Here is a 27,579-nt window from a genome sequence, read left to right as displayed (position 1 = left end):
TCCCGCTGAGCAGGGAGCCAGGCATCAGGCCTGGCTCCATGCAGGGCTCCATGCGGGGCTTGATCCCAGAACCCCGGGATCATGACCTGAGCAGAAGGCAGACGCTTAATGACAGAGCTACCCAGGTGCCCCTAGACTTGTACTATTCTTAATATATAGCCCTTTTCTGTCTAACACACTGCCGTAGCTGGAACTTAACTTTTACACCCAATTTGAGAGGATTTGAATCCATTGTAATTGGTTGTATTTAGTGTTGGTTGGAGATTGCTGACAGTTGTTTTCACTTCCACCACCTCATTGTGTGATTTCTGTTGTTAAAAAAAAATTTCTCCCTGCCCGAGTCCTGAGATCAAGTCCCACATTGAGCTCCTTGCTCAGCAAGGAGCCTGCTTCTCCCTCTGCCTGCCGTTTCCCCTGCTTGTGCTCTATCAGATAAATAAGATCTTTAAAAAAAAGAGTAACATTAGTTTATAAGTCATCCCAAGGTGGCCACTACATGTATTCAAAGACATACACAAAAACTCTTTCAGGGGCGCCTGGGTGGCTCAGTCCTTAAGCATCTGCCTTCGGCTCAGGTCATGATCCCAGGGTCCTGGGACCGAGCCCTGCGTCGGGCTCCCTGCTCAGCGAGAGCCTGCTTCTCCCTCTCCCTCTGCTTGCCGCTCTGCCTACTTGTGCTCTCTCTCTGTTTCTCTGTCAAATAAATAAATAAAATCTTAAAAAAAAAAAAAAACTCTTTCAATGACTTTGACAAATGGGAAAGATACCCTGTGGAGCTAGACAGAATTTCGTTAAGTGACAATCACAATATATGTATATAGAAATTAAAACACAAAGTGATCCCCACATACAGGAGGAGGGCGGGGCTAGGAAATAGGGATGTCAAACTCGACTTCCAAGTTTAATGAAAAGCCAATATATTTCCTCAATGAGGGAAAAGAAGCAGACATAACCCTGGGCTATGGCAAGAAGAAAATTCAGACACAGGATAGAAATCTTCGTAAATTAATTATTCACGCACTGAATATTATACTCAGAATTTTTCTTATAATATCAAACTGATGTGGAATAAAGCTAGAGAACCAAAGAAGAACACCAAGACTACCAAAAAGTTTTAAATTTTTCCTGATGGAAAAGTGAAGTGACTTAATGACAGTCCTTAAGACAATGAAAGAATCTGGGAAAATATTGATTCCTTCATGTTTTCTATGCACTTACAAGAATAAACAATGAAAAATATGCTTAAATTTTAGAAAGAGGTGTGGTATCAGCACATGGGCGCACAAACACTGAGAGTGGCTGCTGGGAGTTTGGGGGGGACTCCCCATCAGTGGTGACCTTCTCAACAGACCAGGTGACCTTGTGTATCAGCGAGGCCTCAGCAACTGGAAGACAGGGGTCCCTAAGATTCCATGACACCCCCCACTTTCCAGTTCTGTTATTGTGACTCCAAAGAGTTACCTGGCAGGCTGGGTACTCCGTCTGGCACTCTTACCAGAGGCTGAGTTGCAGGAAGTGCTCCAGGCTCTGAGCTCTGGTATCTTCTACCTTGTTTTTGTGGTTAAGAATTCTTACAGTTGTGGAATGCTGACAAAGTTTGGCCCCAAAGTAAGTATGAATTACATCTGCATACTTTAGACCTGTTTAAGTCCATTTTTCCCCACCTAATGAAATTTTGAGGTATAATTTACAAACTATAAAACTTCACTTATTAGGATTGTACAGTTTAATGATTTTTAGTAATTTACCAGGCACTGCAGCCATCACCATAATCTATTCACTTGTTTCTAATTATTTATTGGGTTTCTGCTCCCCAGGTCCTGGCTCTACTTCTTCTACCACCACAAGCTTCAGCATGGCAGAATCTCTCACCACTTTCTCTGATCCGAGGACAGAAATGAGCATTCTGGAAATCAACCAGTACTTGTGCTCCCAGCTGGAAAAAAATGAACAGAACTTCCGAGACCTCATGGAGAAATTCCTCACATCCAAAGCTACTGCTTACACCCTGGCCAACCAGCTGCAGAAATACAGTAAGCCCTATGGGTTCACAGTCACCAGAGTGATAAATGATTGTCTAACTTCCTTATGAGAAACTAAACACTCTCCAAACTTTATTCTTCTCTCTCCATCAAAATTAATCTCATCTTGACTATACTCCTGGAAAGGTAGAAGTGGGTATTTTACCCTCAATTTGCAGAAGATGGAAACACTGAGGCACAAAGGAGTAGAGTTTACAGTGAGAGGTAGGGAGGCAGAGAGGCTAAAACCCTGGTTCAGGCACTGAACTATCTTTTCTCTCTCAGGAACATGTGTCAGATTCTAGAAACATATAGTATCACTGTTGGCTTAAATATCTCGGGATTCAATTCCAACTTTTACTAAGTACCCTTTGCAAAGCATTGTGCTAGCTGCCCTAGGAGTGTACTAGTATTCTCGATCTGCCATAAGAGCTTAAAGCTGTCTGTTCCCCACTGAACCGCAGATACCTGGAGATCAGAACATCAATAGCAGATGCAGAGGGAAGTCCTGATGCCAGGAGCAAGATTTTTTTTCCCATATGAGTTGTTTTTTTTTTTTTTAAAGATTTATTTATTTATTTTATTTGAGAGAGAGAGAGATTGAGAGAGAGAGAAAGCACATGAGATGGGGGGAGGGTCAGAGGGAGAAGCAGACTCCCTGCCGAGCAGGGAGTCCAATGCGGGACTCCATCCGGGGACTCCAGGATCATGACCTGAGCCGAAGGCAGTCGCTTAACCAGCTGAGCCACCCAGGCACCCTCCCATATGAGTTTTAAGAAGCTGTTCCTCACACTCTGGTGAGATTGAAAGTATTTCCAGGAAAATCAGAGACTCTGTAACATCTTTTCAATCTCTCCCTGAATATGAACTTTGCAGACAGCAAGCTAGTCCAGGATCTGGGCTTTGAGACGTGGAGCCAAAATGAGAATGGAGGAGCTGGCCCTTCCCTTTCCACCCTCAGCTCTCACATTTGGAAATCCTTGGACAATCCCAAACCTGTGGGTAATGGGGGGGCCAGAGGGGAAGCAGCAGGAAGCTGTAGTGACTGAAGGAACCATGATGGAAGTGAGGACACATAAGAGAGGAATATTAGAGGAAGATTCTTGCTAATATTGAAGTAGAGTTTGCTTTCAAATTTCTACAGTTATTTTTCAATAAATCAATGGGGGATAAAATTTGCTACCCAACTTACTAGACATGGAGAAAAAAGCTAAAAAGCCTACTTTTTAAAGAAGGAAAAGGGCTTCTGGGTGGCTCAGTTGGTTAAGTGACTGCCTTCAGCTCAGGTCATGATCCCAGGGTTCTGGGATCGAGCCCCACATCAAGCTCCCTGCTCCCTGGGATCAAGCCCCGCTTTGGGCTCCCTGCTCCTCGGGGAGCCTGCTTCTCCCTCTCCCTCTGCCTGCCACTCCCCCTGCTTGTGCCCTTTCTAGCAAATAAATAAATAAAATCTTAAAAATAAAGAAGGAAAAGATGAACTTTGGGGTGTGGAAATATAAGGGTTTTTTTTTTTTACATTATTCATTAAAATCACAATTGAAGACAAATTTTTTGAAGCTAGAGAAGAAAGGAGATATCACCCTAGATCTTAGTATAAAGATAATACAGTGCAGTGATTAAGAGCATGTATCCTGGGCCAGACTCCTGGGGTCAAATCCAAGTTATCTTCTTTGTACCTCACTTTCCTCATCTGTAATGGTAATAATAATATTTACCTTTTTAGCTAGTGGTGATGATTACATGATAATAATTCTTGAAAATCTACTAGAACAATGCCATGGAAGCACTATGTATTAGTTCTCCCTCTATTCTAACACAACACCTGGTAGCATTGGAACATATATCTTTCAGATTTTTTCCCCTCCGTATACATATTACACAGTTGTATCCAGATACTTGGATATCTTTGAAATATTGGGGGGATTATTGAAACTCTCAACATGGGAGAACTATCAGTCCTACAGACTTTGGAGCTTTCCCCAACACACAGGAAATCACTACTTCATTCATGTCCCAGGTTAATGGTTTCCCTAAGAGGCTACGAGGCTTGGTAAAGTGGCCCAAGATTTGGAGTCAGACCTCAGGGGATATGAATTCTGACTTGTCTCCTTCCAGTTCAATTATCTTGAGTAAGTTACCTGCCCATGAGCTTCTCTTTCCTCATACCTAAAATGCCATGTAGGGGCGCCTGGGTGGTTCAGTTGTTAAGCGTCTGCCTTCAGCTCAGGTCATGATCCCAGGGTCCTGGGGCTCCCTGCTCAGCAGAAAGCCTGCTTCTCCCTCTCCCACTCCCCCTGCTTGTGTTCCCTCTCTCGCTGTGTCTCTCTCTGTCAAATAAATAAAATCTTTAAAAAAAAATAAAATGCCATGTAGTCTGGGAGATTGAGGAATGAGATGTGGAGCTCCCAGCATGGAGCCTGGTTGCCAGGGATGGACCCTGCTTCCTCCTTTGAAGGCAGCGAGCACAGCAGCATGTCCAGCTTTCCCCTGAGGCAGGTGTGTCTGTTTTCTCAGAGTGTGAAGAGTACAAAGGCCTCATCGAATCCGTGCTGGAGGAAGAAGTACAGTTTGACAGGCAGCTGGCAGAGAAGATGACACCAGCTGCAAGGCTTGGGTAAGTAGGTACCTGTGTGGGAAAGTGTGAAGTACTATTTGAAGTGGGGCAGCCCAGGCTGCTAGTGTAAAGAGCGCATTTGTCCAAGGAGAGGGATAGAGAAGTACGCGGTGGGCACAGAACTAGATAAAGACAACTGGCGGGGCTGTGGGAATTGGGGGGTAGTGTAGTTAGGTCTCTAGGGTTCTCCCTTAAATATCATAGGAATAAAATGGAGAGGGACACCTGAGATGGAGTACTAGCAATGTGGCTTCTAGCTGTGTGACCTTGGGCAAATTTACTTAACTTTCTGTTTTTTAAAAGATTTTATTTATTTATTTGACACAGAGAGAACCAGAGAGAGAGAGACAGAGCAAGCACAAGCAGGGGGAACAGCAGGCAGGGGAGAAGCAGACTCCCTGCTGAGAAAGGAGCCCAACGTGGGGCTCAATTCCAGGACCCTGGGATCATGACCCGAGCCGAAGGCAGCCGCTTAACCAATTGAGCCACCCAGGCGCCCCAAATTTACTTAACTTTCCTGAATCTTAGTTACCTCAACTGAGGTACAACTTCCTCTGTAAAATGAAAATACTAACAGTATCATAACCCTCAGAGGGTTATGAAGATTAAATGCATGATTACAAGTTAGAACTATCTCTGACACACATGAAGCTCTCAACAAATATTTTCTGTAATTGTTGTACTTTATTTATTTACTTATTTTTTTAAAGATTTTATTTATTTATTTCACAGAGAGACACAGCGAGAGAGGGAACACAAGCAGGGGGAGTGGGAGAGGGAGAAGCAGGCCTCCTGCCGAGCAGGGAGCCCGATGTGGGGCTTGATGCGGGGCTCGATCCCAGGACCCTGGGGCCATGACCTGAGCTGAAGGCAGACGCTTAACGACTGAGCCACCCAGGCACCTCTTTACTTTTATTTTATTTTATTTATTTATTTTTAAACATTTTATTTATTTATTTGAGAGAGAATGAGAGATAGAGAGCACGAGAGGGAAGAGGGTCAAAGGGAGAAGCAGACTCCCTGCTGAGCAGGGAGCCCGATGTGGGACTCGATCCGGGGACTCCAGGATCATGACCTGAGCCGAAGGCAGTCGCTTAACTAACTGAGCCACCCAGGCGCCCTATACTTTTATTTTTTTATAGGTGTGGTGGTTTTCATTAATGGACTAACATTTTCTACTACAAGAAATATTTTCCAAGCTTTCCAAAGTGTCTTTTCATGACAAAAATGTTTCTCCTTCTCAACCTTGATTTTTTTTTTCTAAGTATCATACTATGTGGAGTACTAACTGGTAGGGCTATTGGGTATATAGATAATCAAGCAGCTGTTGTCTGGAAAATAGTTTATTAATAATTTAATACTGAGTACTAGCATTGTTTATCCTCAGAGGGTTTCACATGTAAGGCAGATTGTGGCATTCAAGATGTCTTTTAACCCTTTGTTGAAATGAAATCTGAGAAGCTCAAATATGTAAAATCTAAAGCAGAGATACTTGATTGAAGGAAGCCTAGGTCTAGAGCCTCTGTTCTCTAGTCTATGCCTTCACCAGCTCTGACACTTTACAGAAGCTCTATGGAATAGAGTTTGAAAGACAATCTGGAGACTAGCACTTAGTAGGACAGCAGGGAGGAGATTCAGGCATCAGATGAGGTAGATGACTATAAATGTCTAGTCCAGCTTTAGGATTATGTTGTTCTATGTGGTATTAACTGAATACCTACTTGTGTATGCACACTCTGTTGGGTACTGTAAGTTGCGTAATATGTGGCACTATCTCTAGCCTCAGAGAGCTTGCATTTTAGATTGGAATCCATGCAAAATATTTGTATAATCATTAGAAAATGGTGAAAACCCACTTAGAATGATGTAATTGTTGTAACTCAGAACTTTATTTACTCTTTAGTGTCTCCTTACTGATTATGGCTTATTTTCATGTCACTGAAAAGAATGCTATGCTTCTTGACCCTTTCATTGATTTTTCTTTTCATCCTTTGAATCAACACCACATGTACCCATCCAACACTTCTATATCTGGCTTGTGCATGTGTGCATGCCACTTTCTGCATAATGCTTGATGATATATATTCCATGGAAATGGATGTGGGCTGAATTGAAGAACTGAAGGGGCATCTTTTCAAAGTAAAGTTCATAAAAAACAAAGAAACAAACCCAATGCTGTTTCCTCATTCCCTCTGCCAGAGGCAAGTCATACAACTTGTGTAAAAATTCATCTTGGGAAATTCCTTAGTGGCATTCTACGAGATGTCTCTGCTGAAACTCCCATAACCTATGCACTGTTACATTTTACTTGTTTTTCTTACTTTAGGAAATATGATCCCCTAATTCAGGCTCAGGCGCGAGAACTGACCCACTTACGACAGAGGATACAGGAAGGGAAAGGTATCTGTTATCTTTTCATTCAGCATACAAAGAGCACGGTCAAGTCTTTTGAAGCCCTCTTCAGGAGCACTGACATTGCCCGCTACCAGGGACAGAGATTCTGTGAACAACTGGCCCAAGGAAGCCAACTGGCAGAGAACCTTGCCAGCAAACTCACCACTGGTAGGTTGGCTTACAGGCTATGGAGACCCTTAGATCCTCACAAAGATTCTAGCCTCACATAAGTCTCCGTGCTTCCAGGAAGAGTGACTTTTTAGCCAGATGTCCTACTGTTTTGTGCCCTTCTCAGCCTATTGATGGTGATGGTATCAGGTAGAAATACCTACTGGGACTCACCTAGGCCCAAGGTGAGCCCCCACAGACATTTCCTCTTTCTTTTAAGGATAATTGATTTACAGTAAAATGGCCCACTGTAGTGTCAGTGCTGTGAGCTTTCAGAAATGCATATAGGGTGGTGTAAGCACCACCACAATCAAGATACAGAATAGTTCCATTACCACTAAAAGTTCCTTTGTGCCTCTATGTAGTCAACCATTGTCTCCCGCCCCAGTTTCTGGAAGCCACTGAATCTGTTTTCTGTTCCTACAGATTTTCCATCTCCAGAATGTATCAGTAGTTTGTTTCTTTTTCTACTGTTGAGTACTATTCCATTATATAGATATACTACATTTATTTATCTATTTACCCATTGAAGGACATTTGGATTATTTCCAGTTTCGGGCAATTATGAATAATAGCTATAAAGATTCACATACAGGTTTTTGTGTGAAAATACATTTTCACTTCACTTCAGTTGGGTAAATATGTAAGAGTGGGGTTGCTGGGTCACGTGGTATGTGAAGAAGAAACTGCCACACTGTTTTTCAGTGTGGCTATACCATTTCAGATTCCCACTGGCGATGTGTGAAAATTTCAGTTGTTCCCCAATATCAACTTTTGATAATTTCAGGTTGTTGTTCTTTTGCTTTTTGTCTTTTTAGCAATTTTAATAAGCATGGGGGCAGGGAAGGCATTGTGGTTTAATTTGCATTTCCTTAATGACTAATGATTTTAAGGATCTTTTCAAATGCCTATGGACTCTCCTTATATCTTTGGTGAAGCCAGTGTTCAAACATTTTGTGATTTTAAAATTGAGTTGTTTGTTTTCTTATTATCAAGTCTTAAGGGTTCTTTACATTTCTGCATACAAGTCCTTTATGAGATATTAAATTTGCAAATATTTTCTCCTGGACTATGGCTTATCTTTTCAGTCTCTTCACAGTGTCTTTCAGAGAGCCGAATTTCTTAATTTTAATGAAGTCCAACTTACGGATCATGCTTTTGTGGTTATATCTAAGAACTCTTTTCCTAAAACAAGGTCCTTTGCCTTTCCACATAAATTTTACAATCAGCTTGCCATTATCTGTTAAAAAAAAAAGTGACAGCAACAAATTCCTCTTGGGATTTTGAGTGGCATTGCTTTGAATTTATGAAAAATTTGAAGAGAATTGACATTTTTAATAATACTGAGTTTTCTGGGGCACTTAAGTGGCTCAGTCGGTTGAGTGTCTGACTCTTGGTTTTGTCTCAGGTCATGATCTCAGGGTCCTAGGATTGAGCCCTGTGTAGGTTCTCTCCCTCTGCTCCCCCCGACTCTCTCTCAAATAAATCAATCTTAAAATAATATTGAGTTTCCTAATTAATGATCATAGTGCCATATTAGGTTGAGGAAGTTCCTTTTTTGATTTTTTTGTTTTATTTATTCATATTTGAATGAACAAACAAATCTTTTGTTTTTTGTTTTATGATGGTGACTGCTGACAACAGGGAAAAAAAAAATTATGTCTCCTAATGCAAACATGAGGAGGCATGGTCCAACCAAGAAATGTTTCCACCTTATTTGAGGAAATTCCTTTTTATTCCTTATTTTCTGAGAGTTTTATTTTGAATAGATGTTGAATTCTATCAAATGCTTTTTAATCATTTACTGAAATGGTTGAATATTATATCATATATATATAATGGGTCCTGTTAAAACCCTCCGGAAATTATTTTTTTTAAGATTTTATTTATTTATTTGACAGAGAGAGACACAGCAAAAGAGGGAACACAAGCAGGGGGACTGGGAGAAGGAGAAACAGGCTTCCTGCTGAGCAGGGAGCCCGACCTGGGGCTTGATCCCAGAACCCTGGGATCATGACCTGAGCCAAAGGCAGACACTTAACGACTGAGCCACCCAGGCACCCCTGGAAATTATTTTTTAGCAGGCAATCAACCCCATTAGGGTCAGACTCCCAAGTCTGTCTCACCTTCTATAGGCAGTGGTTCCAATGTCAGGTGAGCGTTCAGTACCTTTGATATGCTGCTGTTTGGGTTGGTCCAGCAAATATGTTACTCAGGCTTAGTCTGGAGTAGGTGGTGGTTTATGGGGTAATTCAGTTCTCTAATCCTTTGTCATGATCTGTTGGGCCTATTCCACACATATTCGGTTTGTGGATGAATCCTGGTACTTTTGTCAGCTCATAGACCGTTTTCCAGCCTCTCTTCTCTATGGTATTTCTTCTATACTTTCAAGTTCCCAAGGGTCCCTTTTCCAAGTTCCTCTGTTTAGAAAGATTGAGTTTTCTCAGAGATTTCTCTTCTCACAATGTGTTGCAGTTCTGCATGACTGAGGCTACTTTGAGAGCAAGGAGGCAAAAAAATTGAGAAATAGAAAATAAAAGGGAGCACTCTTCACACGTTTTAGGCAAGAGGTCCCTTTTTCCTGGTTCTTTTGATGAGAGAGTTAGATTCTCTTTCGTGGTTCAGGTCACTCTTCAGCTGCCTTGACAATACAGTTCAGCAACTGTGCTGGTCTCTAGGTGGGGTCAGGGGGAAAAAAGGAGGAAAAAAAGGAGGGAAGATTCTCTTCACACACTCTGGCATGCACAAGTGCCTTTGTCAAGATTTGGTTAGAAAGGTTCAGTGGGTTCTCCTAAAGTTATTGCTCTTCAGAGACTGCAGTGTGTTCTTTATGAGAGCCTAAAAGGACACACAACCATGGTCTAGCCACCAGCTATGTGGCAAAAATGAAGGTTACAGCTGGAGAAGTCCAGAAGGCAGCTGAACGAGTATTCTGTGCACTGGACAAAAGACATTTTCAACTTTTTGCCTTGACTTGGTAGCAGATGTCATGGTGATGATCTCCCACACCAGGAAGAGACCGTCCAGTGTTGCTCAGGAAAGCTTGCCAGAGTACTTCTCTGAAGACATAACCTAAGGCCTCTCTCTCAGAGCATTCTGAACAAACATGTGGAGTATTACATCTCTGATCATATAGGCCCTCATATTTGTAATGTGTGAAATGGGACCTGCTCAATTTCTGACTAGCTGTTTCTATTTTTTGGTTTGTAGAAAATCACAATGATAAGAAGGATGAAGATGGACAGGAGCCTCTGGCACCCAGGTAACTGAATGCTGAAAGGGCCGGTAATGGAATGGTGAAGTCTAGAGAAGATTCCAGAAGCAAGAGACCAAAAGGCCAAAGTCCCAGATCCAGGAAAAAAAACTCAGAAACTGCTGATTGTACCTATTTCATTCATTCATTCATTCATTCATTCATTCATTCATTCATCATACAATGATGTGTCTGTCCTTTTAAACAATGTTGTCTGTTCTCTGTGCAGTTCTTGTATTGGTTACCATTTCCTAGTAATTCATCAAGTTTAATTAGCTAGAGTCAGTCTGACATAAAGGCCAGAGATCCCTGGTTTCTGTAGTCTAAAAACCTGTATGGTAAAAAAAAACAAAAACAAAAAAACCCAGAGTGAGACATTGTCTCAGGAGCCCTAATTCAGTGGACCACTTCATATTTTTTATTTTTTTATTTTTATTTTTTAATTAAAAAATTTTTTTATTAGACACAGAGAGAGTGCAAGCAGGGGGAACAGCAGAGGGAGAAGGAGAAGCAGGCTCCCTGCCAGCAGGGAGCCCGATGTGGGGTTCGATCCTAGGACCCCAGGATCATGACCCGAGCCGAAGGCAGACGCTTAACCGTCTGAGCCACCCACACACCCCTACTTCATATTTTTTAAACAAAAGTTGGCCACAGCATTCTAAGGTCTCTGTGTGTCATGAGTGTATTTGAGAGTAGTTGAGTCTATTTCCTGATCCACGTTATGTGGTCAGCAACCTGCTGCTCCCTTCTACCCAACTCTAGGCACAGTAACCCTAGTCAGAAGGGTTATTGGATTGTTATGCTTTCTCTCTCATCCAGATGGCCTTTTTGGTTTCTGGTGTCTCTTCCAGGAGCTTCAGATAGGACCAGCTGTGAAGCTGTGGTTCCAGGTTGCCTTAGTTTAATCTCCTGTCTTACCTCCCTCCCTGCCCCCACCCCAGGCTCAGGAGGGAGCTCCAGGAGGAAGAAGAGAATGAAGTCTCGGAAGACTCACTAGGTGAACGGTATTTGACTCATTCCAGTCGCTGTGACTCTCACCAGCCTCCCAGCAGCAGTGCCTTCCCCTCTGATGTGCAGGAAGCCAGCTCTGCTGCGGAAGTCACCGGTGAGTACTCCCATTATAAAGAGAATAAAATTCCACCAACACTGGAAAAATGGAGAATAAAGCTCCAGTAGCTTCTACATGCTTACCACCTCTGTCTAGGCTGAATGAGATCATCTCTGCAGGCAGGCCCTAAAGATTAACCTTGAAAAAATTATTAGGCTGAACATAGCTCTGGGACCAAGTTTCAAGTACAGGTCCCTGGTGGGTCAGGTAATTTGCATTGTTCCTGGTCCACACCTCACCTTAGTCACTCTGGTCCCCACTGGCATGTGCAAGCTGATGGACTCCAGGCAAGTCAGATTGAGAGTGAAGGGATCATGGCAGACTCTCTGCTACCACTTCAGCATGTGTACAGAATCTAATAGACCTCCTCTAAGATGAAACATCTTAGCTTTCTGGGAATGTTCTTGCTAATTATAGTTCCTGAACAGTGTCCCTTAAGCTTTTCTAACTGCCTGAGAAATACTAGCAGTTTTGCCCATATTTTTGGAGGTGCATTATCATGGTTCCAATCTTTAGTTTTCATCTCCCCTCAGATGACTTGCTTCTTTACAAGGTTCCATCTGAGTACCAGAATATCAGGTGGTTTCCCTAAGGACAAGGCTCATCTTTTGGCAGCCCTTGGGTAGCTAGGGTTCCCATCCTTTGTGTGATACCATTTTTAAAAAATGTCTGTGGGTCTAGTCTCAGTGCTTTAAGAGCCCCTAGGTGTCACAGCCTCACTGGTTGTGTGTGTGTGTGTGTGTGTGTGTGTGTGTGTGTGTGTGTGTAGATTAAAACCCCAACCTTCATCTCCATTCCCTTTTTTGACTGTTCGACTTTATTTGGGGATAAAAGTTTGGATTGTTAGAGAATTATATGTCTTGTGTCCTCTTGTAGGCATGAGAAGGAAACTTTTTAAGATTTTATTTATCTATTTATTTGAGAGAGAGAGAGCACGCAGGGGGAGGAGCACAGGGAGAGGGACAAACAGACTTTGTGCTCACCATGGAGCCCTAGGAGGGGCTTGATCTCAGAACCCTGAGATCATGACCTGAGAGGAAATCAAGAGTCAGATGGTCAACCAACTGAGCCACCCAGGCACCCTCAGAAAGAGACTATCTTAATCCAGTCAGTGTTAGCTGAGTTTTTTAATAGTGATATAAGCCATGTCAGGTTTTGTCTTTTTGCCAATGGTGGGTGCTTTTTATTACCCAGGCAGTCCCCTTACAAAGGCTTCCTCATTCCTATTTCCCATTTCACCTTGAGATGTCGAGGGAGGTCTTTGTCATCTATTAAAGATGTCCAGTCATAAATCATGTGGGAGAAGTATTTAGTAGAGACATTAACTAATACCTGAAAGTCTTACGTGAAAAGTGGCCACATCTCGGGGCGCCTGGGTGGCTCAGTCGTTAAGCGTCTGCCTTTGGCTCAGGTCATGATCCCAGGGTCCTGGGATCGAGCCCCGCATCGGGGTCCCTGCTCGGCGGGGAGCCTGCTTCTCCCTCTCCCTCTCCCCCTGCTTGTGTTCCCTCTCTCGCTGTGTCTCTCCCTGTCAAATAAATAAATAAAATCTTTAAAAAAAAAAAAAGTGGCCACATCTCTCCCAGTACTAGATAAGCCCTACTCAGAAGGCTTATTTGGTGTTTTCCCGCCTTGTGTCAACCTCCTTTATACTTCCCATATCCTTGTGTGAGAGGTGGTCCTGTGGAGTTTGCTTAGCATTGGACCATGCTTTGTTTGAAGGCCTTTAAGGGCTGTTAAAGGAAGTCCCCTGGTGTTCCCTGATGAAAGAGGAAGTTGGCAGAAGAATGGCGAAAGGCAGGGATCTTGCTGAGAGGCCCTTGGCCACCCCATTAGTGATGAGGATTCTCCATCTTCTACCTCATTCCCTGTCCTGGTGGAATGGCTGCAGAAGATGAGATCCAGAGCCTGCACCAGCACCTGAAGGAAATTATTTTCATCAATGACTGCCTTCAAGAAAAGCTGGAACATCATCTCAGCATTTCTGACCAAGGAAATGGTAGGGGCGGCTCAAGTCGGCCTGCTTCTGGCAATATGTATCTTTCTAAGGACTTGTCGTGTGTTTCAGGGCTTCACAGATTGCAAGAACTTGATATACCTTACTTCACTTACTCTTAGAAATGGCCCAACTAGGGAGAATAGGGCAAGTATGAATAGTCCTACTTTTTTTTTTTTTAAGATTCCATTTATTTATTTGACAGAGAGAGACACAGCGAGAGAGGGAACACAAGCAGGGGGAGTGGGAGAGGGAGAAGCAGGGAGCCCGATGTGGGGCTCGATGCCAGGACTCCGGGATCATGACCTGAGCCGAAGGCAGACGCTTAACGACTAGGCCACCCAGGTGCCCCTGAATAGTCCTACTTTTTAGATGAGTAAATAAACTCAGATAGAGATTTGCCCCAAGGTTGAGCTATCCCTCCATCTTCGAGTTGTCCGACCTCCAAAGCCCTTCTTGTGATTCCTCTGCTATATGCTTTCTGCTGCTCCTGTCCTCTTGCATGGCAGTCATTCAGTAGAACTCAAGTTGCTGAGTACCACGTTCAGCAGAGTGAGGGTCCCTGCTGCTGCCGTCCTCATCCCCCTCTCTAATGTCTTGGTTACTCTTCATTGTCCCTAATGTGGTTCTTCTCCCCACATCCTCCTCTTGGATTGCACTCACACGGAGGCCATCATTCCTCAGTCTTGGGCTGGGCCAGAACAGTGACTGGGTCTCTTCCACACCAGAGCAGCAGCTATGTCATGAGAAAAGTCTACTTCATAATTTCAGCCACTGGGTGTGAATAATACTAATGAATGAGCTGGCATTTTTTAAGGGCCTTGTGAAAATTAAGCTTCTGTCCCATTACACTAAAGTCCCAACCTTTGAGTCCCCAGGGTTTTCTTCTGGGCTGAGAAAGAAGGGGAAAAGGAATTGCAGAAAGCATTATCTCAAGTGAATGTGTTTAACTTGCCTAAACTGTAATTATTTCCTGGACTAGGATACACGTCTAACCTCAACAGGCAGAGCTTGGAGTCTGTTGCCCAGCTGTACAATGAAAACAGAGGTATCAGGGGGAAAAGTCTGAGCCTTTTGGCTCACCTGAATCGTATTTCCAGAGGTAAGTGGTCAAAACCCCCGAGAGAAGGTCACTCTCAGAGCCTTCTTTTCTCTTGCCATACCCAGCTATAAAAACAAAAGGTGATAGGGAGGCCACAGCTACCCAAATCCTCATGACTCATAATTCTCAATCTAGAGAGGGCTACCTCGTAGGTGCTCCCTCTACAGGCCCCCAGACCCCAGGCTCCAGGAAGGAGTACCTCTGGGAAATCCACCGTTTAGGTACAAACCACAGCTCACGAATGCAAGCCTGAGAAAAAAAGAACAATCCTCAAAGGTGAGAAGACATAAGAGAACAATTATTTTAATTGAGTAAAATTCGCCAAGATTAGATAAACTCTGTCTTAGAATGCTGAAAGAATAAGGAAACAGAATTTAGATTCTAGGTCAGTAGTCTTTGAGGAAATGTGAGGACCAGATAGGTACCATGAGCTTAAAAGGAGCAAAACCCCAATTTTCAAACTGATGAAAATAAAGTACTAAAAAATTGAAATAAGTATAGCTTATATTGATCCTTGGCAAAATACAAATTTATTGCAAACTATAATATTCCAATTGCCTTACGGTTCTCAGCTCTTCCTATTGAGAAAAGCCAAACCAAACCAAATTGCCTTCAGATTGGCAAAAATATTTACAAACCTGCAAAATATCTTCAGCCTAACCCCTATACACCAGACTCAGCATTTACTGTGTTTTTGCTGTGTACAATGCCCAACCCAATAGACATCCCTGCCTGATCTGGTAGGTGCCCGTTAAGAAAGGTCACCCAAGATTCTTTTTACCTTCTTTTTTTTTTAAGGTTTTTATTTAGTTATTTATTTATTTGACAGAAAGGAAAAAAAGCATAAGCAGGGGGAGCTTCAGAGGGACAGGGAGAAGCAGGCTCCCCACCAAGCAGGGAGCCCAATGTGGGGGCTTGATCCCAGGACCCCGGGATCATGACCTGAGCTGAAGGCAGAAGTTTAACTGACTGAAACACCCAGGCGCCCCTACCTTCTTTTTTTGTTTTGTTTTGTTTTAAGGTTTTATTTATTTATTTGAGAGAGAGTGAGAGAGAGAGAGCACAAGTGGGGGGAGGGGCAGAGGGAGAGGGAGAAGCAGACTCCCTATTGACCCACTGAGCAGGGAGTCCCACGTGAGGCTCATTCGCAAGACCCTGGGATCATGACCTGAGCTGAAGGCAGACGCTTAACCGACTGAGCCACCCAGGCGCCCCTTCTTTTACCTTCTTGTACCTATGTTGCTTTTGTTTCCAAGGACTCTTCTAAATAGGACTGTCCTCAGATTCCTGGAACCAGTTGCCTGGTGGCTCAGAGAATGGAAGGACCTGGGAGTTCATGTCAGTCCTACAGCACCCAGTGACTGCAGGCATAGGAAAGCCCAGCTACTTGACTTGAGGGAGCCTTTGTGGTGAATTAGCTTTGGGCAAAGGGAATCTGGAGGTGAACTTGGTAAAGACCCAGGTAGATAAACAGAAGGAAATCCTTGCCTTGGAAATCCAATGGAGAAAGAAAGATTCACCTCAGATCGTAAGAAGGAAGATTAAAATCTTTAGGTCCAATGGGAAAGAAGCCCATGGTGGGACAGCTAGAGAGAAACAAAGAGAACCATGGGAAATAGGGCAGGTCTCCTAAGTAGCTTTAAATCATGCTGTCATTATAAGAACCTGGTAAGGTTTTGCCTAACACAAATGCCTAGATACCACAGCTAGAGATTCTGATTAATATGGTTTCACATGTGTTTAGGGTATTAGTTTTTAAAAGCTCCTAGGTGAGGGACACCTGGATGGCTCAGATGGTTAAGCATCTGCCTTCAGCTCAGGTCATGTCTCAGTGTCCTGGGATCGAGTCCTGCATTGGGCTCCCTGCTCAGCAGGGAGCCTTCTTCTCCCTCTGCCCCTACTGCTCCCCTTGCTTATGCTCTCTCTATCTCTCTGACAAAAAATAAATAAAATCTTTTTAAAAATTAAAAAAAAAAGCTCCTAGGTGATTCAAATATGTGGCTACCAATGAGAAGGACCATCAATCTACTAAGATCTCAGCTTACCAATACAGAAGTATCTCAAATGTGCAGTTTCTTATGAAAGGCCGACACTAGCCATTGATGGGATTTGCATTCCTCTCTCAACAGTCTTATTTGTATAGCATGGAAAAAAGAGAAGAGGTAGATGGATGGATTAGATCTATAACCAGTCTATCTGGAGCAGTTTCTCCGATTTTTTTGACCACAAGACACAGTACAATTCTTTGTAACCCAATGTTATGTTTAAAACAAACAAAAAACCTTACTATATATAATGGGCCATATGTAGTATTATCCTTCATGGTTCTTTAAGTAAAACCTATAGTAAACAGTCTACTATATTGATTTCACAACCCACTAGTGGTTCCATTTGCAATTTGAAAAATTTTGCTTTTGATTAGTCTTTTCATTAAACAAAATCCTAAAAGAGTATTGGGGCAAAATTTTTCCTCCACCCATTTAGGTTTGAATGGTCCAGGACCTTTGAATTAACTAATGATAGATAAACTAATGATAAATAAACAGGAGAAAAGACAAGATTCCTTTACATATGCATGTGGGAATTGCTTTGTAATGAATAACTCCCAGAATACCCAGAGGTAAAAGCTTGTATACCAACTTAACAAAGGGTTTCAGGGCTTCATGGAAAAGTATGGAAAATTCTGTTGGACTTTTGATGCTATTGGTAATGGACAGTCTGTATCCATGCCACTGAATTCTCAGGAAACTCTCTTGGAAGGGTGGAGGGTGGTTCATGTGGCACCTGTATTTTTGGGATGTTCTGCTCTAGTCAGATAAAGGAAATTCAGATAAGATTTTAGATTTTTTTTTTAAGATTTTATTTATTTGAAAGAGAGAATGAGAGAGAGAGAGCACATGGTGGGGGAGGGCCAGAGGGAGAAGCAGACTCCCTGCTGAGCAGGGAGCCCGATGCGGGACTCGATCCTGGGAGTCCAGGATCATGACCTGAGCCGAAGGCAGTCACTTAACCAACTGAGCCACCCGGGCACCCAAGATTTTAGATGTTTTAACTTGAAAATAATCTTCACACCAAATCTGATACCTTCAAAAGCTTTTAGATATTACTGCCCTAAAGAGAATATAACAGCAAAAAAATCTAAAACTTTAGGGAACAGGGGCACCTGGGTGGCTCAGTCGGTTAAGCATCTCCCTTCTGCTCAGGTCATGATCCCAGGTATCCTGGGATGGAGCCCCCAGTCAGGCTCCCTGCTCGGCAGGAAGCCTGCTTCTCCCTCTCCCACTGCTTGTGTTCCCTCTCTCGCTGCTTCTCTCTCTGTCAAATAAATAAATAAAATCTTTAAAAAAATAAAAATAAAAAAATAAAACTTTAAGAAACAAATTTATATTTGCTTTCCCTATACTGAAGTGAAATACTTAAAAATAAAATCTCCCCCCCCAAAAAAGGTCAAATAAATAAATAAAACCTTTAAAAAAAATCTTTCCCAAAGAAGTAGTTTGGAAAGAATAAGGTGATAAGGAACATCTAGGAATGATAAATTACTTTTTTCAGTTTTCACTTAGGAGCTCTGTTAGTTGATCCAGTGGAAATATTCCTACAAATGTTCCTAGTAGCAACTGTGTGTTGCCATGTGAACTGGAGAGACCTCCGGCCCTGGTGCTTCCACCCAGCCAAGACCCAAAGGAGTTACTGAAGGTTCTTGGTCTTGTCACGAGAAGAAATTCAAAGACAGACACGCAGTGCAGTAGATGAGTAAAAAAAAAAAAAAAAAAAAAAAGCAAGGAAGCAAGAAAAGTTCATTAAAGCAAAAAAGTACACTCTTGAGAAGTGAGAGCAGGCAAGCTCAAGAGATATGAGAGCAGCATTCCCTGGGGGTTGGGTGTCTTATATTCACAGTTGTTAACTAGGGAGCAGGAAGCAGGGTTTTGGCTTTTTCTTCCTAATTTGGTCAGGGTTTCCTGTGATGGCATCTGCCATCTTGGCTGGTCTGGTTTGATCCAGCTTCTTGTGGAGTGCTGCAGGGACAGGCCTCTGACCTTCCCAGTATCTGCCCATGACTTCCTCATTGTTGACCTCCAGGTATCCTGTCAGAACTTAACTGCCTACTCTAACAACCTGATGTAGAATTAACATTATAGAATATTGTTCTCTAAAGGGTGTAAATGGATCAGTCCAGGGTTTAACGTTGCTCTTTATTTGCTAATTTTCCCTTTTCTCTTTCTGATGATTCCTTTCTTTCTCTGTAATCTCTTAAGACGAATACTTAAAAGAGACTTCCTATAAAGTCTTATTCCAGTCCCAGCTAAGGTACCCAATACACTGTCGGAGCCTGTTGGCTTCCTCCAGATTGGAGCCTTTCCTCTCCCTTTGCTTCAACTTTGTAACATAGTGAAAAGGCTCAAGGTGTGGATTTTAGTCTCAGGATTTTCATTTATAGGTCTTGTGGCTTTAGTTAATACTTTGCCTCTTGATACCACTGTTTCCTCATGGCCAAAGGTGGAACTGTACTTGGATGGTAAATTAATTCCGGTACCAATTCCAACTTGGGGGGGGGGTTGTTTCCCACACCAACAGGCAATTTTTGGGACACCACCTGGATGTCCTACGATTCAACTCGATTCTGACATTACCTACTAGGTTTACCTAGTAGAAGATAGCATCAGATTCCAGAGGTTAAGGGTTCAGTCCTATGAGACTGTCCCCCACCCTGGCTCCCTCTTCAGATGCTAGTAGCAAATCTGGGTTGTCACCCTATATATCTGACTATGAATCAGAGTTTCCTGCGAACCCCCTCCTAGGGTTTGATTAATTTGCTAGAGTGGCTCAGAGAACTCAGAGAAACATTTTACTTACTAGATCACTGGTTTATTTTTTCCATGTATATATGTGTGTATGTATGTATGTATGTGATCTCTGCACCCAGTTTGGGGCTGGAACTCATGACCCCAAGATCAAGAGTCACATGCTCTACTGGCTGAGCCAGCCAGGAGCCCTGATTACTGGTTTATTTTAAAAGGATATAACTCAGGAATAGCCAGAAGGAAGAGATGCATAGGGCAAGTCAAGGGGAAAGGGTGCAGAGCTTCCATGCTCTCTCTAGGAGCTCCACTCTCCCAGCACTTCTGTGTGTTCACCAACCCAGAAGCTCTCTGAACCCCCATCTTTCGGGTTTTTAATGGAGGCTTCATTACATAGGCATGATTGAATAAGTCATTGGCAGTTGATGACTGAAGTCAACTTCAGCCCCTTTCTCATCCCCAGAGGTCGGGGGATAAGACTAAAAGTTCCAACTCTCCAAATCATATGGTTGGTTCCCCCAGGTAATCACCTTCCATCCTTCCAGGACTTTCCAAAAGTCACCTCATTAATATAACAAAAGACTGATTCCAAGCATTTTAGGAGTTCTGCCAGAAACTGGAACAAAGACCAAATTTACATTTCTTATTATAAATCACAGTATTACAGATGGTGTTTAAGGACCTTGCTGGTTTTCACATTCTAGGACTCTTCCCTTGGCACCACCCTCCTATTAAAAAAAAAAAAAAAAAGACATGTATTTAGGAGCAGGATTTCCATGCAAAATACGCTCTCATTTCTAGAACAGACTGTTTCTGAATGTGCATGTTTGAAGCAAGGCACATCTCCTGGGAGGTGTAAAGGCCTTCATTTTTCTCCAGAAGAGTAGAATGTAGAGTAAACTGATCCAGAGGGAGGAGGTGGTAGGGATCTGGCTAACCCACTTGGAGCAGCTTTGAGCAGGGCTATTAGCATTATGAGGTGGTGGGGCCCTGTATACCACACCACCACAGGGCACATGGTATATTTCAGGGGACTTTCCATCTAATCTGCTAGTATAACTCTTTCCAGACTGTAGTTTAGCACCACGACTTACCCACTTTTCAGGTTGCGCTCAGCCTCTTTTCTTTCTTAGCTGTCACTTCAGCCTCAGGTATCAGCAGAACCAATAGAAGGTTCTCATTTAATCTAGTTTTTGTCTTCTCTTCTATTTCAGGTAAGAACTAATAGTGGAAATATGAAAAGTTCTTATTTCAACAAAGCTTAGTCATAAATAGTTCCCCCATTGATGAGAAAAGCTAAGACAACAAAACAGTGAAATTCCCAAATCTGAAAGCAAGAAACCTTCATCTCTAAGAATCAAATTTCACAGCCACTCTAGATTTTTACTCCAAATGGATAGTTTGATTGCAGAAATCACAGCTCTTCAGCCTGCAAATTTGACAACTACGTAAGAGACACCAATACCTAGATTCACAGATGATCTTGAGATGCCTAACCCTTTTCTCTCTCCACCCCCATCCTGTGCATAACTGGAGTCAGCAGCAGCTGGAAGAAAATGTCAAGGACTTGGGTCAAGAATAAGGCAGAATAATGTCATGGCAGACTATTCAGCTCTTCAGCACATGTCCATTTCCTTGAAGGATGAAAGTTTAGAATCTCAAAGAATAAGGGTTATTTTATATACATTCTGTTGCCTGTCATTTTTTTTTAACAAATCAAAATTACAAAGTTTTCTTTCTCCAGCTAACAACAGGAAACTCAATATGTCCACTATATTTATATCCCAGAGTGACAGCAACCAAGTCTGGGTGCATCACTTCATTCCAAAATTAAATGTTATTGAACACCTGGTACTAAATACAAAAACTACATTGTGTCTCACACTCTGGGAACTGAGATAACTCAGGCAGAAAAATCTGCCTTCACAGGCATCTGTAAACAGAGCAGCAGTCTCATACATGTCTACCTGTGGGGGACCCCAAAAAAGGATGATAGAATCACTGCCAGAGAAGGATCCTGAGAGTTTTTGTTCACTCTTGTACTTCTGTATAGGTCTAGCAAAAGTTGCATCCTAGAGGTCTCTGTTTAGAATACACAGGGAGAAATAGTATATCTACAGGAACTGGTAGGTTTCGGATAACTCCACTCTCATTTGGAGCTTTTTTCTGAAAATAATTTCTGAAAATAACTACCCATTGATTTGTCTTTTGCAATTAAATATAAAAGCCAGACATCTTATTCTGAAGCTTTGAAACATATAAAGTAGCCTCAAACTTATCAGATTTCCAGGCTTGAAGGCTGATTAATGTAAGAAGGACAAATCCTGGATGGCAGGAAAGGATCCTTTGATGGGTGTATACAGCAAACTAGTGATTTAACCTTTTCTTGTACTGGTAGGTAGTATTGAGGACTGCCATACCCTCCTGCAAGTGGGAGACACATAAAAGGCCAATTTTTAGTCCAGGACTCAGATAGCTGTTCAGTGTCACATATTTTACAATCAATGTCCCTCAAAATTATTTACTTTGAAACATTTCAAACCTCCAGAAAAGTTGGAAGAATACAATTATCACCTTCATTCTGTTCATCTCAATTCAACAATTAACATTCATTTCTCCTTTTCTCTGTCTACATAGACCCACACCTGCATTCCTATTACTTTAGTAAATGCAAGCCCACTTCACCCCTAAATACTTCAGCATGTATTTCCTGATATTAAGGGCATTATCCTATATAACCATAATACAATTCAATTATCAAATCTAAGGACAATATTAAATCAATAACATCTAATATATGCTGCGTAAATTTTCCCATTGTTTAAAAAATGTCATAGCTATATACACATGTATGTATATAGATAGAGATGCATTTAATATCTGTGTCTATATCATATATATACGAGAGAGATTAAGGATTAAGAGTGTGTGTTGTGATACCGATATTTCCCCAGCTCTAATTAAAGTTCCCAGATTTCACTTGAGTCCTTATTACCTGGAACTCTCTCCCGATGTCTTTTTTTTTTTTTTTTTTAATTTTATTTATTTTTTGACAGAGAGAGAGCACAAGCAGAGGAAGCAGCAGGCAGAGGCAGAGGGAGAAGCAGGCTCTCCGCTGAGCAGGGAGCCCGATGCGGGGCTCGATCCCAGGACCCTGAGATCATGACCTGAGCCGAAGGCAGACGCTTAACCGTCTGAGCCGCCCAGGCGCCCCTCCCGATGTCTTTGTTTTTGTTTTTTCTGATGATATTACATTTTCGAAGAGAACAGGCTAGTTATCTTGTTCAAGATCCTACCTTCTGACCAAACAAGAGTTTTGAAAAGAACAACACATAAGTATTTGTGTTTCCTATTGCAGCTGTCAAGAAGCAAGCCATCCAAGAACAAAGCTACACAATACTGTGAACATTCTTATGTCAAAAATATTAAAGGAAATGCAGCATCTGCCAGCAGGGTTAGTACTCTGTGTTGTGGCAGCAGTAACCTCGGCTCCAATCCAAAACTGTAGTGCCTGGCTTCTATCTTGACAGGGACTGATTCTTTCAGTTTGTTTTTAATCCCAGCACTGACTGTGACCCTGTTTTGCCGCCAGAGATTTACTGCTGACACGCCAGCACAATGTGGTCAGAAGGGAAGGAAAACCCACAGTAAAAACTCCTAGTGTTTGGGAAACTTGGACATGCCCCATCTATGAACATGTGCAGAAACTACTCCAAAATGCTTCCTCTCAAGGAGACTTGTCTCTAATTTCCACTGCTGAAACTGTGCCATCATAGCTGTTTTTCTGGTTGGTATTTAAAATAGTGGAGGCTTTTTAGGAGAAATGAGGATGACCTTAGTGCATTTTTTTTTTAAAGATTTTATTTATTTGAGAGAGAGAGAATGAGAGATAGAGAACACGAGAGGGAAGAGGGTCAGAGGGAGAAGCAGACTCCCTGCTGAGCAGGGAGCCCGATGCGGGACTCAATCCTGGGACTCCAGGATCATGACCTGAGCTGAAGGCAGTCGCTTAACCAACTGAGCCACCCAGGCGCCCAACCTTAGTGCATTTTAAATAAAATCCAAACTCCTGTAGCCATAGGTCTACACAGGTTTATCTCCATTCCCCATCAATATGGACACTAGTTGTTCTAGCACCACTTATTGAACCTCATTGAACTGAAATTTTTACTGAAAACCAGCTGACCAAATAGATGTCAGTTTTAGGGCTCTCAATTCAGCCTATTTATTGGTGTATCTTGCTGCCATTAGCAATTTGCCTTGCCTGCCATAGCTTATAATAAGTCTTTTTTAAAGATTTGTTTTGGAGAGAAAACGGGGAGGGGCAGAGGGAGAGGGAGAAAATTTCAAGCAGACTCCCTGCTGAGCATGGAGCCTGTTGCCAAGGGGCTCCATCCCATGACCCCTGGGAGATCATGACCTGAACCAAAACCAAAAGTCGGATGCTCAAGCAATGTGGGCGCCCCAGGCGCCCCAGTAAGTCTTAAATCAAGTAGTGTAAGTCCTCTAGTTCTCTTCTTTTTCAACAGCTCAATTTTGAAAAATGTGAAACTCTATGTAAACAATTACATAGATTAAGATGTGCTGTCATTTTCATCCTTTTCATTCCAGTGCATTTCATGCCCACCTATGTATTGGTTGACCCCTGTGGTCCAAGGTTCTCTATTGTACCCTCTAGGAAAAATAAATCTCCTATTGTCTGCAGGCTGAGGAAGAGGCAGAATGTCTGCAACACTCAGCAGAGTCTGGATTTTTCCTGAACAACAACAACAAAAATTTGGATCACTTTTCTGGCCTTTGATCTTAGGAAATGTTTCCTTTACTTCTTCCTGAAACATTTCCACCTGTGAAATAAAGCCTTGTGTTATTTATAATTTTTCATTATAGGAAAAGAGTCCTATGAAAGATCCTTAATTTGTTAACCTGATTGTAAGAGCTGATGTTGCAAATTGGAGAGTAAGGAAGACTTGACTTTTCTTTGCTTATGAAAGAAGACGGGAGAGAGGCAAAGATGCGAAGTGGGAAGAATAATCTGGAACCTGAACACTAATGTTAGGAATTGGCAGTGAATGTCAGAGTTTGGAAAAGGGAAGTGACTGGATGGGCATATCTAGGGAAAAAAAAACTTTAGTGGAAACAACAGATAGCTGGGGTGCCTGGCTGGCTCAGCTGGTAGAGTATGTATGTGACCCTTGATCTCAGGGTTGTGAGTTCAAGCCCTGTGTTGGGCATGAAGCCTACTTAAAAAATAAAAGTTAAACATATTTAAAGTCCCTTTTATGACATTGCTTATTTGCTAATATGTAATTCTTTTCCATCTTTGTAAATGTGGCATAGTTGAGCTTGATGTGTTATTTTTTTTTTAGAATGTATATTTTTATTTTTGTAAAAGTATGCTCTATGCCCAGTGTGGAGCTTGAACTCACTGCCCTGAGATCAAGAGTGGTATGCTTTACTGACTGAGCTAACCAGGCACCCCAGGAATGTATATATTTTTTTAAATGACTATTCAGATACTCATCTGTGAACCTCTTAACCACATACATGGCCCTATCAGCTGTGCACTGAGAGTAAAATGGGCCCAACCTGGAGATCTACCTGGGAAAGTGCAATTAAAATTAAGGAGACGGGTGGTGACTGTCTCAGAAATAGTAGCTTTCCCTAATGTAGCAGTTTTCCTTCACACCTGATCCTTTCTTCTTTATTTTTTAAAAAGTTTAAGCGATGGCTACACACAACATGGGGCTCAGACTCACAACCCGGAGATCAAGAGTCCCATGCGCCTCTGACTGAGCCAGCAAGGCACCTCCTTTCTTCTTTAAGGGCAAATGAAAAATAGAAGTACTCAGTTGCACCCTTGGAATCCACAGAAACCTGGCTGAGGAAGTTCAAGGCAAGATTAGAGATTGCCTACTCACTGGTAACCTGGCCACGGCTGTCTGTTTCCCTTACTTTGGCAAGGACACTCAACTCACTTTCACCAGCCATGGGAAGCCAAAGATCCGGATGAGGCTGACGTCGGGTAATTTTGGATCCTGAAATCTCACAGGATTTCTTCCCTTCTCTTTGAACTACCTCTAGCCTACCTGACAGGAGGGATTCACTGCCTTTCTTTCTGGTCAGCACTCTTCGGGGGTCCCTCACGGACATGTGTGAGGTAGGCAGCTGGCTTCTATGTGTCTCTCCCAGGCTGGTTGTTTTTCAGTGACCAGAAGTGACCCGCGACATAACTCCCTACCTGTGGGACCAAAAGTATCTGCACACCAGCGCAAGCTGTAGAGACTGCGTACAATCAGCTCCCAGCTGCCCGAAGCGCACCGCTCGCTTGCTCCCTGGATTTCCGGTAAAGAAGAAAATACTCTCTCTCAATCTTCTCTGCAGGCTAAACTGAATGAAATGCGAGGTTCCAAAAAGGTCAAGAAGAACCTTACTGAGTCGACCCAAACCCCAGCCTGGCCTTCCAGGACAGGCTTGAATGAGGCTGATTTTAGGATAAACCCAAAGAAAAGGAGCAATGGAAGCACAACCCGAGGATAGGGAGACTAAAGACCCAAATCTTAACCTCCCAATGAGGTAAGGGCCATGAGTTGAATCGGTTTCCCACATTTATGAAGAGACTCATTCGCCCAACTTTCAGGGACCAGGACGGCAGTGAGAGCGCACATCAGTGGTTCTCAACAGAGGACGATCTTGCCCACCCCCACCCCTTGCCCACTACGACATTTGGCAATGTCTGAAAACTTTTTGCTTATCACGACGTGAGGGTGTGTTTGGCTTGTACTGGCATTTGGTCCGCAGACGCCTGGGAAGCCCCAGCCTACAATGCAGCCAAATAGCACGCAAGGCACGGGAAATCCCTCCGCAACAAAGACTTACGGTATTCAGTATCAGTGGTGCGAGGCTGAGAACCCCTGGTGTAGATCAGTGTCCACACTTTGTTTACTAGACCACACTAATTACTGACTTACGGATATGGAGTCTGGGGAAAACTGGTGTGTCAGGGAGAACTCTAACATTTTGGTCTGGGCACACGGAAAGACGGAGATCGCATTAACTAAGGCGGGAGAACTGCAGGGGCAGGAGGTTGTGGGCGGGAACAGACCCGGCGTCCAGTTCGGGGCCGCGGGGCCTTGCTGAAAGCGGTCTCGGTCGGCGCCGCCTTTGTTGCTGCGTCTCCCGGAGTCCACCGGGTGACGCTGGGGACCCAGGAGTCTCACGCCGGGCGCCTCCCCCTCCCTCGTGTCCCGAGGCGCTCCTGAGGAGGGCGGCTCCGAGGCGCGGCCGCGCCGGGCCTCAGCCATACGCTCTGGGACTTGCGGACCTGGCCGGGCTCAGGGCGCGCGTCTTTGGCTCCTCCCAGCGCTCAGTGCGTCGCCGGAGGGCTTGGTTTTGGGGCAAGCAGGGGAGGAATAGTAGTCCTCTGGATCTTCCCCGGAGGCAGGGCGGCAGCCCCAAGGGTGGGTGAGTAGTCGGAGCTTCTCGGTGCGCAATTCTAACGAAGCTACCGCCAGTCGGAGGCTGCGAGAAAACGAAGTAACACGTGGTGCCCTGGTGACGTAGTGGCTGGGACTTGGTGCTTTTCCCCCCACCTTGGCTTGGGCTAGATTCTTGGTCAGGTCACGTTTTGGCAACGTCTCCCTTCACGCAGGAATTCTCTTTATCCCTGGGTCCTTGGTGTGTTGCCAAAGCCGCATGCAGAAGAGGCTCCGCAGCGCGTCCCAAAGCGCCGGTGAAGAAGGGGAAGTAATGGCGGTCCGCTGGTGGCTTCTCAGTGCTGAGCACCCAGCTCCTCACGCTCGCCACAGGAGGCCCTCTTACTTGGCGCGCCCTCTTTTTCCCGTTCTGATCCTATCTCCATTTCACACACGGGCCGGAGTGGCTGTAATAAGCCGCTTGTCCAAACGTACACAGCCAAGCGCAGAGGTGCAATCTCGCCCTGGGTTCAGGCCCAGACCACGCTCTTGCTGTCGCCGCCCCTGAGGCGCTCGCTCTGCGGACTGTGACAGTCACAGCCTCTGTGCTTTCCTCTGGAAACGGGCAGGTCCGCTCAGCCTTTTTGGTTCTCTTTGCGTGTAAACTGCTTTTTGGGCGTTATGGAGGAGGTGGCTGCCGGCGATCCGGAAA

The 27,579-nt window shown here is 43.5% G+C and overlaps 1 protein-coding gene across 1 annotated transcript; it reads left to right on the top strand.

Moving 5' to 3' along the window:
• The first annotated feature begins 1,840 nt into the window (after positions 1 to 1,840).
• On the top strand, positions 1,841 to 25,992 carry LOC114197262 (NBPF family member NBPF6-like protein). Its single transcript, XM_028088230.2, has 8 exons — positions 1,841 to 2,033; positions 4,536 to 4,635; positions 6,962 to 7,197; positions 10,408 to 10,459; positions 11,392 to 11,555; positions 14,537 to 14,656; positions 20,999 to 21,126; positions 25,837 to 25,992. The coding sequence occupies exons 1-8, from the start codon at positions 1,856 to 1,858 to the stop codon at positions 25,990 to 25,992; spliced, it is 1,134 nt and encodes a 377-aa protein (XP_027944031.2). The 5' UTR covers positions 1,841 to 1,855.
• The last annotated feature ends 1,587 nt before the right edge of the window (positions 25,993 to 27,579 follow it).

The sequence above is a fragment of the Eumetopias jubatus genome, unplaced genomic scaffold (assembly GCF_037043125.1).
Source record: "Eumetopias jubatus isolate StellerSeaLion01/CBP00866 unplaced genomic scaffold, mEumJub1_p1.0 scaffold_4, whole genome shotgun sequence".
Lineage (NCBI taxonomy): Eukaryota > Metazoa > Chordata > Mammalia > Carnivora > Otariidae > Eumetopias > Eumetopias jubatus.
The sequence above is the reverse complement of the archived record's forward strand: the minus strand, read 5'-3'. Positions and strand labels throughout refer to the sequence as shown.